Below are 11625 nucleotides of genomic sequence, written 5' to 3'. Positions count from 1 at the left end.
GTTTACCTTTCCAGTTTTATCTTTTGCATGTCCATCCTTGAACTACTCCCTTCAATCACAATGCATTACATACACTTCTCCTCAAGCAGAGCCTGTTCCTCACCTTCTCTTAACTCCCATTTATTTGTTCATGTCACATTAGTTTTCTGTTGAGAACACCATTTCCTTACCCCAGCCTCTTTACTTGGGCAATTCCTACTCTTCCCTCAAGACTCACCAAAGCATCCTGATCCCACAACTGAATTTAGTGTCCTTTAAATCAGCCCTCCAAAGCATCCTGTATTTATTCTAATTGGAGCACTTAATCAGACTGTATATTGTGTTTGCTTGATGGGCAACATATCCAGCATCTGGATATGTTAGGACAGCATCTGTGCCTGTCCTAGGCTCTTGGTAAGGGTAGGAGAAATCGTTTTTCAGTTAACACCAAATAACACACCATGTACACTGCCACCTTAACCCTAGCTTATAGAATCCTTACTCGTCCTACCTAGCCTTTAGATCTCCATATTCCCAGCATCTAGAACACTGCCCTAAATAAATGGTTCTCAATTGTAAACTGGAACTAAATTGACTGTATCAACATCACCCAGTAAGCCTGACACAAAGATCCCCAGTCCTACCACCATACCCCTCCACCAAGTTCTGATCCAAAAGACCTGGGATGAGACCTAGGAATCCATAATTTTGACAACCATTTCAGGTGATTCTGACATGCAGACATTCTTAGAAACTACTGTTCCAAACAGGGTAGAAGCTCAATAAATATTGTTGAAAGTAACATTTTAATTTAACAAAGTAGAATTCATTTCCTAATTCTTTAGGGTTAGAATCTGCTGAAACTGAACCCTGAGTGTGACAGAACAATGCACTAATGTACAAAAGTCCACAAAACAAGCAGCCTTTATTGCAGTATTACAAAACACTTTCCATTTTGGCAATATTTTACAACGCACTTAGCTTCAAGGGTTGGGAAGGAGAAAGTTGGAAACTACAGGGGGAAATTTCAACGGACATTTCTGAAAGAAAAACTGTCCCAGCCCTCCCACCCAAATAAAATTCCAAATGTCACTTAATTTCACTACCCAAGAAGAGGCCACGAGGAAAGCAGCAGGCAAAACTCTGGCAATTTCACTATGGATCATGTCAGAGACAAAGGAACATTCAAAAGAGTCATCAGTATGGTCGGTTGCGCTGATCATTTCTGTAGTCGTTTCTAGAAATGAAAAATAAAGAGCCAGACTAAATTCTAATTTTCTACCAAAGGGAAGCATCAAACACTTCTTCAGGGTACTGGTGACTGCTTCAGCTTGACAATTTCTGTGAGGATGACACCATGCCTGATTGCTCTACTACTAGAAGGTGCTTAATGAATGTCTAATTTATTAGTCTTGAGACCCGTGAAGTTCCTAGAAGATATGCTATCACTAACTCTCCAATAAGGACTCCAAACCACTGTGGCATTTCAGGTCAGAGACTGTGCCAATTCCCGCACTCTGAAGAGTGGCATAGTGGAATAAGCAAGCAAACACTTTCATGTAAGAACTTTGGATCTGCCACTTACTATATGACCTTGGAAAAGTTACTCAAGTTTCTAACTCTATAAAACAGTAAGTACATCTACTTCATAAGGCGGACAGAAGGACTAGAACTAAAATACACAGACACTTTCACAGGATTTACCACATGGTAAGAAGTGTTCAATAGATGATAATTACTAATAGCTAACAATTACACAGTGCTTACTATGGGCCAGCAACTGTTATAATCTAATACAACTCCACGAAGGAGGAATTAATAACATTGGCTCCATTGTATAAGATCAGAGCCCTGATGTTCCAAAGGGTTAAGTAACTTGCCTAAGGTCACACAGCTAGTAAGTGGTAGAGTCAAGATGTGAACCCAGGCACTCTGTCTCCAAACTCTGTGCTTTTAATCACATGCCACACCAATTCTCATTATTCTGCCCTACCCCTGGCATACAAATGCTTAGAATGATAAATTATTTTATATCACTGGTTATTCAACTTTTTCTGCCTCCATACCACTCATGTGTACAACACACTTTCATCAGTACCATCAGGGATTTTCATCTGGAAAAGGGATTCCCAGAATCCCCAGGAAAACAATTGCCGGGCAGCACATGTGACTTGAAAAAGCATACCCTAGGAAAGGAGTGTTCTCCCCACCACTTAAGATTAAGAACCCGATTTACAGTTTCAAATTACCTCTCAATCTCAATTGTCGTTAGCCATTGGAAAGAATAATACACACACATCCACACACACTCATACAAATATGATGTATGAATAAGAATTTCCAAAACAAAATAAATTTTAGAAGTTACTCCACAGGGAACTAAAAGGATCTCCATCCTAACTGACAGAATTGCCAATGGGGAATTCAAGGTCCAAAAAACTGGACAATAAGAAAACGTGATAAAAACAGCTCAGACCCTAAAATCTAGGAGGAGTGAGGTAAAAAGTACATTCTAATACTCACCTTCCTCCCATTTTGCCTCCATAGCCGCCTCGATCTCCGCCATAGCCGCCACCACTCCTGTCTCCGCCATAGCCTCCACTCCTGTCCCTGCCATAGCCTCCACTTCGGTCTCCACCATAGCCGCCACCACCACCACCACCACCACGGTCTCCTCCATAGCCCCCCCCACTTCGGTCTCCTCCATATCCTCCTCGGTCTCCTCCATAGCCTCCTCGGTCTCCTCCATAGCCTCCTCGGTCCCCTCCATAGCCTCCTCGGTCCCCTCCATAGCCTCCTCGGTCCCCTCCATAGCCTCCTCGGTCCCCTCCATAACCCTCTCGGTCCCCACCATAGCCCCCTCGGTCCCCACCATAGCCTCCTCGATCCCCACCATAGCCTCCTCGGTCCCCACCATAGCCTCCTCGGTCCCCACCATAGCCGCCACCTCTGTCTCCACCATAACTGCCACCTCTGTCCCCACCATAGCCACCCCCACTTCTGTCTCCTCCGTAGCCACCCCCACTTCTGTCTCCTCCATAGCCGCCTCGGTCTCCACCTCTGCCCCCACGACCTCTGTAGCCCCTCTCTCCACCGTAGCCTCTTCCCCGGAAATCTGAAAGGTAGAAATGCAAACCAGTGAGGCCATCAGAATAATGTAAAGCCTCTTTAATGCTAGTCAGAAGATAAATACCATGCAGATGCTATTAAAAGGCTGACCTACCTCCTCCTGAGGGACGAGAGTCTTCTGGCCTGGGCTCATTGCACTGATTGCAGGAATTCCTTCGAGCAAAGTTCATATTTCCACATGACCTGAGAAAGAAAGCAAATAAAATGCTCCCCAATAGTTTCTGATGAATTCAGAACCCCCCTTGTGCCTTCCAACCTCAATCCCAACTCCTACTCCCAACAAAGTAACTAGGATACTTACGGATTAGGGCAAACCCAGTCCCCACTTTTGGGGTCTCCACCTCTACCCTGAAAGCCTCCACGGCCTCTATATCCTCCACGACCTGGGGAATGTAGGGAAGGAGGGGAGAAAAATCAGCATCAGACATTAGCAAAGCAGAGACAAAGCACCAGATTAAAGAACTAAGAGCAAGTGCCAACCAATAACTGGGCAGCCCTCCCCAATACCTTATGGTGGGCCTTTGTGATTCTTCGATTTGGAGCTTTACTTAGCACATGCAGGAAATGTGGGAAAAGACCCCAGATGCACATTATAGTGCAAATAATGCACTAAAAAACTTTTCCATAATACCCTCTTAGGGAATCTCAGTGATAAAATTTAAGTGAGAAGACATATTCCAAATTTAAAGAATTAGACTTGATAGAAATGAACAAGCTGGCAGTAACTATCAGAGAACTTACAAACTGGTCACATTAAGTACCTAATCAGGTATCATTTAAATGATTGCCTCCTGACTTCCAGGTGAATAACAATCTGCTATACAGCTTTGCAAAGGGATTTCTAGAAAATTCTCCCACTACTCTCTTAGATATTATGACACCTTATTTACCTAATCTATTTAATATCCACCCTCAGTTTAACAAAAAAGGAATAAAGACCTAGGGAGAGACAGAGGTAGTAGGTCACACAACAGGGACAGAACATGGACTCAAAAATCAAACCCTTTGTACAATATCAAGGCCAATGAGCAACAAGTACCTTACCTCGTCGCCCACCTCCACTTCCACCTCCTCTCATAAATTCAGGTCTTCTGGTGGCAAAGGACACTTTAATGATGTTGCCATGAAATTCTTTCCCTAAGAAAAAAGAAAATGGTTTTGAAGAAACACTACTCCACATCTGTACTTCTCAACAAAAATGTTAACCTGTGTTGGACATTTTTAATTTCAGAGGAATAAATGACACGTCCTCACAGAAATTCAAACACACTAGTGTGCCCAAAGAGTCAAGGTAACAGTGCTAAAACATCACACAATCTACTGAATAAAGCAGATTAGCTACTGGGAGACAGTCACTTCTTACCAAGCAAAAAACCCCTACATCTAATATTTTTACATGAAAAAAGCCAAGTGCAGAATGTGTGTAGTCTGCTTCCATTTGTTTTTTAAAGGGAGTAAGTGTGTGTGTTTCTGTGTGTGTGCACATGCACGTACACGTATACCTATATATGCATCTGTACGTACCTATATATGTACCTATATATACAATGCTTGTATATACACAGTCTATTATGCCTAACTCTCAGTAGGGAAAATGAGATCACTGGGGGTCAAAGGTGGAAAGAAAATTCATTTTTTATTATATACTCTTGGTACTGTTTGAAATTTTTTTTTACCACATGCAAGTAGTAGCTTTAAAAATAATGTGTGCACACAAATACATGGAGGCTGAATAACATGTTACTAAATAGCAAGTGGATCAACAATGAGATCAAGGAAGAAGTCAAAGGATACTTCGAGACAAACGAAAATGAAAACACAACAACTCAAAATCTATGGGATGCAGCAAAAGCAGTCCTAAGAGGGTAATTCACAGCTATGCAGGCCTAATGTGTTTCCCCGAAAATAAGACCAAGCCAGACAATCAGCTCTAATGCGTGGTCTTACATTAATTTTTGCTCCAAAAGACGCATAAAAGCTGATTGTCCGGCTAGGTCTTATTTTTAGGGAAACACGGTACCTAAAGAAACAATAAAAATCTCAAGTCAACAGTCTGTCTTTACATCTAAGGGAACTGGAAAAAGAACAGCAAAATAAGCCCAAACAGAGTACAAGGAAGGAAATAATAAAGATCAGAGCAGAAATAAATGAAACAGAGACCAAAAAAAATATAAAAGATCAATGAAACCAAGAGCTGGTTTTTTGAAAAGATAAACAAAATCGACAAACCTGTAGCCAGACTCACCAAGAAAAAGAAAGAGGACCCAAATTAATAAAATCAGAAATGAAAGGAGAAGTGACAACAGATACCACAGAAATACAGACAATTTTAAGAAAATACTACGAGCAACTATATTCCAACAAATCAGACAATCTGCAAGAAATGGATAAATTTCTAGAAGCATACAATCTTCCAAGACTGAATCAAGAAGAAACAGAAACTCTGAACATACCAATTACTACCCAAGAAATTGAATCAGTAATCAACAAGCCCCCAACAAACAAAAGTCCTGGACCAGATAGCTTCACAGGTGAATTTTACAAAACATTCAAAAAGAAATAACACCTGTTCTCCTCAAACTATTCCAAAAAATCCAGAAGGAGGGAAGGCGCCCAAGCACATTTTACAAGGCCACTATTACTCTGATGGGTGTCAGATGGGCACATGTCTTTTTAGGGAGACCACTTCACTGACGGTGTAGATGCCTCACCACTGGCACTGCACACCTGAAACTGAGTAATATTGTATGTCAACTATAATTTATTATCTATATAGTCACGGGATATGGAGTACAGCATAGGGAATAGAGCCAATGGAATTGTAATAGATACATACAATGTCAGAGGGGCAATAGATTGGAGGAGGGGGGTTATCACTTTGTAAGGGGTGAAATGTCTATTACATTGCTTTGTACACCTGAAATTAATTTTAAAACATGAAATAAAATAAAATAAAAATAACCTGTGCATATGTGATTACTTACATACCCGCACACATATATATTCTGCTGCCCCAGGGCCTTAGAGACAGACATTAATCTTTTAATTTTATATTAACTAAGAGAACTGACATATAATGAAAAGGTGCCCAAGGATTCATAAAATGGTTATAAATCTAGGAGTCCTGGCTGTCTAACCAGAGCCCTAATCATTGTGGCTAGCAACTTTCCACAATGACAGATGGTATGACATGCACTTTGACATAGAAAACCACTCTGGATCAATATTTCAAAAGGTATAAAAAGACCTAGTAAGCTCTGAACTATGGAGATTAAGTTTAAGAGGCTCATATGCTCTGTGGGCAAATGGCACCATAATTTTTAACATATCACGAGCAAAAGAAATTGCTTTATAATTCACAGAAACTATAAAAAAAAAAAGCAGAAAAGTGAGGAAGATGGATCTAGGCTTCAAGAGCAAGGTGATGGAGCCTGATGGATTACTGCAAAAAAGTAAAGAATATGGAGGTAAGGACACAGAGTATCACAATTTCATCTTTGAAGAAGAAATGCAATTATGTTTTGGAAAATACAGGTAAATTTATAACAACGTGAGGAAATGACTATGCTAAAATGTTAAATGAAAAAAATATGAGACAAAACTACATTTAGAGTATAAACTATTTTTAAAATACATTTTAAAACTCTAGAAGGAAAGTTAATAAAAAATATTATCGGGGCTGGCCCGGTGGCTCAGGCAGTTAGAGCTCCATGCTCCTAAATCCAAAGGCTGCCAGTTCAATTCCCAAATGGGCCAGTGGGCTCTCAACCACAAGGTTGCCAGTTCAATTCCTTGACTCCCACAAGGGATGGTGGGTAGTGCTCCCTGCAACTAAAATTGAACACGGCACCTTGAGCTGAGCTGCCACTGAGCTCCCGAATGGTTCAGTTGGTTGGAGCGCATCCTCTCAACCACAAGGTTGCCAGTTCAACTCCTGCAAGGGATGGTGGGCTGCCCCCTGCAACTAGCAACGGCTACTGGACCAGGAGCTGAGCTGCGCCCTCCACAACTAAGACTGAAAGGAAAACAACTTGAAGCTAAATGGCACCCTCCACAACTAAGAGTGAAAGGACAACAACTTGACTTGGAAAAAGGTTCTGGAAGTACACACTGTTCCCCGATAAAGTCCTGTTCCCCTTCCCCAATAAAAAAATAATAATATACACACATCTATAAAAAAAAATATGTTATCAGTGGTTATCTCTGAGTAGAGGACTATGGTTGCTCTTCTACTTTCCCATACATCATTATTTTTCAGAGAGGAAAGAAGTCTTACTATTTCTTCTTTGTATTTGAAAGAAAATTAATCTAAATTAAAAAAATATATAGGGTCAACCAGGCCAACCCTCTACATCTAGATCAGGGTGGCCTCAAGCAGAAGGAATGATATAAGGAAATATTCTAGACAAACAAGGAGAAAGCTCATTTCATTTCTAATGGTATATAAAAACTCTGGCCTGTAATTTTAGTATCTACAAAAGTAAGCATGAAAATAACCACTGTCAACCAAAACATATATTGACTTCAAGACTAGAAAACATTTATCCAAGGAACAACCTGGTGGCGCAGGTGGTTGGAGTGCTGTGCTCCTAACGCCGAGGTTGCCAGTTTGATTCCCACATGGGCCAGTGAGCTGCACCCTCTACAGCTAAGATTGTGAACAACAGGTCTCCCTGGAGCTGGGCTGCCGTGAGCAGCCAAAGGCCAGCATGAGTGGCTGGCAGCCAGCGTGAGCAGCCAGCGGCTGGCAAGAGCTGCTGTGAGCGGCCGACCAACGACTGGCAACCAACTGCCTCAGCCAGGGGAAGCGCAAGGCTCATAACACCAGCATGGGCCAGAGAGCTGTGTCCTACACAACTAGACTGAGAAACAATGGCTTGAATTGGAGTGTGTGGTAAGGCGGTCGAAGGGGGGGAAAAACATTTATCCAAACTACATGTTGAAATTGTATGAATGAGTATACCGTCAAACCAGTCAATGGCTGCCTTAGCTGAAGGAGGGTCATCAAACGACACTGTTGCCTCCCCTTTTGGCTTCCCGGTGTCCTTGTCTGTGTACAGATTTATCATTGGTTTTCCGGTCTTCTTGTTTGTCTGAGGAACAAACAAGCTGGTGTTAGCATTTTAAGAAAGTGATCAGGAACCATGTAATTTATTTTTCAAAAGAATTCACACATCCATTTTAGAAAATACTATGCACCTAATGTACAATATACAAATGAAATTATCTGTAGGTTCTGAAAACTCTAAAACACAGTAAGTAAAAACCAAGCTATAAAAACGATATATAGTATTGTTTTATCTATGTATAATTTCTTTTAACCCCCCAAAAAAATGTAAATAATGCTTCAAGTAAATATATACCTTGTAAAACAAACGAAAAAGGCCAAAAAGAATGTTCACGAAGTAAAACAATAGATAACCACTATGGAGAACACACTGGATTTAGCTGGGATGAATGTGGACGACAAAGGAGAATTTTTGCTTAATCAGCACTGCAAATTTTTTTACATATTACATGTGTAATTAAATCCTTAAGAAATTTTAGCTCCTCAAGAAGGGGGAAAAAATGAGTAATTCCATAGACACCAAAACAAGGACAACTGCCAACTGATTTCAGGCAAATGCTACAACCTAATACTAACCCTGCTCTAAATACCGCTTTCTACTTGAGATGAAAAATATTTGCATGAAACAAATAGCACACATGACACAAGTAAACAATAGTTATAAAATAAACCTATATATTGGGCTAATATGCATCACAGACATGAAATACCAAAATAAAAAGTTGTCAGTAACAACTTGAGTTTGCATATATTGGCATTTTGGAATCTATAAAATGTTCTCATAATATCATTTGGTTCTCAGAATTTTAGGAACTAGGCAGAGACTATTCTTAGAGCCCTAAGATTGATAGCTAAAGCTGTAGAAGGCTGTATAAAGGTGAACACAAGCAAGGAATAAAAACATTCATATATTTAGCAAATTTAGCAAAGGCCTACAGACACAGGTGGGCATGTGCATCAGGGAATTTTAAGAGACAAGCCTTACTGGAGTATAGGCTTATTATGTAATCTATGTATCTTAATCAGAATATGTAAATAATTATGAGATTTTCAACATTAGCTATACTTTTCACTCACCTTAATAATTCCTATCTGTTTAAAGAACTCCCCCACTTGATCTGTAGACACACCCTCCCCAAGTCCTTGCACAAAGATTGTGTTGTTATCTGAATTATCAGATTCTGAATCTAAGGGGGGAAAAAAATAAAGTTAATTTACATATTCCTTGGTTTTATTACATCCTGCTTAGTAAACAAGAACAATAATTTATTGTCCAATATTCAACTGTTTCTATGACCAAAAGAAAAAAGGACCAATATAAGAAAAATCTTATATAAACATGCAAAGTGGTCACAATGGTTATATGGTCAATTCTTAAAACTAAATTTAAGATAAAGTGGATCAAGTCCACACTGTGTGAAATATACAAGGACAATTCAGAGAGATCTTACAAATCTCACTCTTTAGATTCAGATACAGGACTAAAGCTCATGAAGAGATGAAGGAAAGTTAGTTTATAAATTAGCACTCCTTTCTTTGGAGAACTTTAATTCTTTATGGCTAAACAATACTTTTAAGGCTCTCTAGTAGAAAAGTCCCCAAATCCGGCAGTTTGGACTTCCAAGCAAGCCAAGCAGAACTGTTGGTTTCCCATTCATTGCCAACAAGCTTTGTATATACCAGAGGGTAGGGGCACCTTGACACACACCTTACCTTACACGCACACTTTTGGATTAGTACAACAAAGTAAGAAAGATGTACAAAAATTCAGTCCATCAAGGGATAATTCAGAAATTGCCATCCATATAGAATACTTTGGCATCTTAACAAAAACAAAAGTTCTGATTTCAATATATATTAAAATTTTTTGGCTCAAATAGATTTTTAATCTCTAAATCATAACTTTCAAAAGGTTCCATGTAGCCTTGAATTTCATTCAAAAATAAAAAGCCACATGAAATTAGTGACCTCTACCCAGAGTCAGACAACTCTCTCATGTATGAATTCAGGTTTCTTAGGGCTACTAAGGAGACTACCAATCTAATGTAATATTTTCTTAATTAAATATAGCTTTTCTACTTCTAATTCCCAGTTAATACCAATTCTCTCAAATCTGATTTGTAGTAATTAAATAATGCCAATTAGCAGTATAAAATCAAGTATTCTTCACAAAAGAAAAAGTACAGCATGGGAAATCACAAATATAGCAATTCTTTCCCAGCAAACTTTCCAATCAATCCCCTTGAATTTTTCTTTCTGGTATGTCTTTGGAAGTAAAGCTCCCCCAGTTCTGGCAGTACTATCAAATTAAATGTTCCTCCTGTACTAACTCCTCCAAACACACACACTTCTCCTTTGAGAAAATAGGAAAACTAACATTCTCTTAATTTCAAAGTTCCAAACTGCCATAAACCTTACCAGCATCTGGTCTGGGTCCATAATCCCTGTGACCTAAGAGAAAAGAAAAAAAAAAAGGAAAAAAAAGCTATTTAAGACAACTCATTAGAAATATTTTTGAAAAATAGTAATAATAACCAAGGCATGAAAAGTTAATACTTCCAAAATCCTTAAAAGTCAACCATAACAGATTTACAAAGTAATATATAAATTTTTATTAAAAGTTTAAGAAATCAAGATGAATGTCAATATTTCCTTAACTTGTCCCAAACGGCACCTGCCACTTTGGCATTATGCTAGTATCACTTTTGTTAAGCTCTGATTGTGAAGGCTGATTGGAAAACCCTAATAATTTAAAAACACCATGTCAGCTACCTTTATTAAAAAAAAGTATTGTCAAAATCCAGTGAAGGCCTCATTGGTCACCAGACTCTTTCATGCAAATTCACTGTGTAGATCCATTGGACTATTTGAGATCAACTTTGGCTTTTTAATGTTTTGATATATATACATGTATACATATATATATATAATTTTTTTCTTAAAGCACACAACACACACCAGCCTCAACAGAGTAAAAAAAAGGGCTTAGACTGCGTCTGCGGGGTATTGGTGGCTTTTAGATTTATATAGCATTTCCACTGAAACATTTTGGGATACTCAGCACTTACCACCAAAATTTTTGAAGCCACCGCGGTCACCACCACTGCAGAGGAAAAATTGAAGAAATGATTTCTTCCTTAAGTCTCTAATGTGCTGAGCCCTGGGCTCAATCTACACTTAACTGTCACAAGTAGAGCGCCTAGGAAAACAGTAGCACCTCTAACTTTCCAGTAAATTCCATTTCATTGACTTCAGAATGTTTTCACTTAAGTGTTTTCCCAAGGATCTATATCCACAAGGGTGCCTTTTCAAGTATATTACAGAACATATATAATATACTCTTATTTTAAAATCTTCCCAGCCCTAAGCCAAAGGAATGCTATTCAAACCATAACTTAAAGCTGGAGGCTCAGCATGAAGAATGCTAAACTACAGAAAACATTCTTTCC

At 39.2% G+C, this 11625-nt stretch overlaps 1 protein-coding gene across 1 annotated transcript in view; it reads right to left on the bottom strand.

Annotated features, from left to right (window-relative positions):
- Positions 1-885: 885 nt before the first annotated feature.
- The window catches only part of TAF15 (TATA-box binding protein associated factor 15), a 29553-nt gene continuing 18813 nt past the window's right edge, over positions 886-11625 (bottom strand). Inside the window, exons 8-16 of the mRNA XM_019732554.2 lie at positions 11245-11279; positions 10595-10627; positions 9254-9363; positions 8072-8201; positions 4153-4245; positions 3410-3491; positions 3203-3291; positions 2503-3094; positions 886-1216 (exon numbers count right to left, since the gene is read on the bottom strand). Coding sequence (XP_019588113.2) covers positions 1177-1216; positions 2503-3094; positions 3203-3291; positions 3410-3491; positions 4153-4245; positions 8072-8201; positions 9254-9363; positions 10595-10627; positions 11245-11279 — 1204 coding nt within the window. The 3' untranslated portion in view covers positions 886-1176. The remainder of the gene's footprint in view (positions 1217-2502; positions 3095-3202; positions 3292-3409; positions 3492-4152; positions 4246-8071; positions 8202-9253; positions 9364-10594; positions 10628-11244; positions 11280-11625) is intronic.

This window comes from Rhinolophus sinicus, linkage group LG15 (assembly GCF_036562045.2).
Source record: "Rhinolophus sinicus isolate RSC01 linkage group LG15, ASM3656204v1, whole genome shotgun sequence".
Taxonomy (NCBI): Eukaryota; Metazoa; Chordata; class Mammalia; order Chiroptera; family Rhinolophidae; genus Rhinolophus; species Rhinolophus sinicus.
This window is presented reverse-complemented; position numbering and strand designations above follow the sequence as displayed.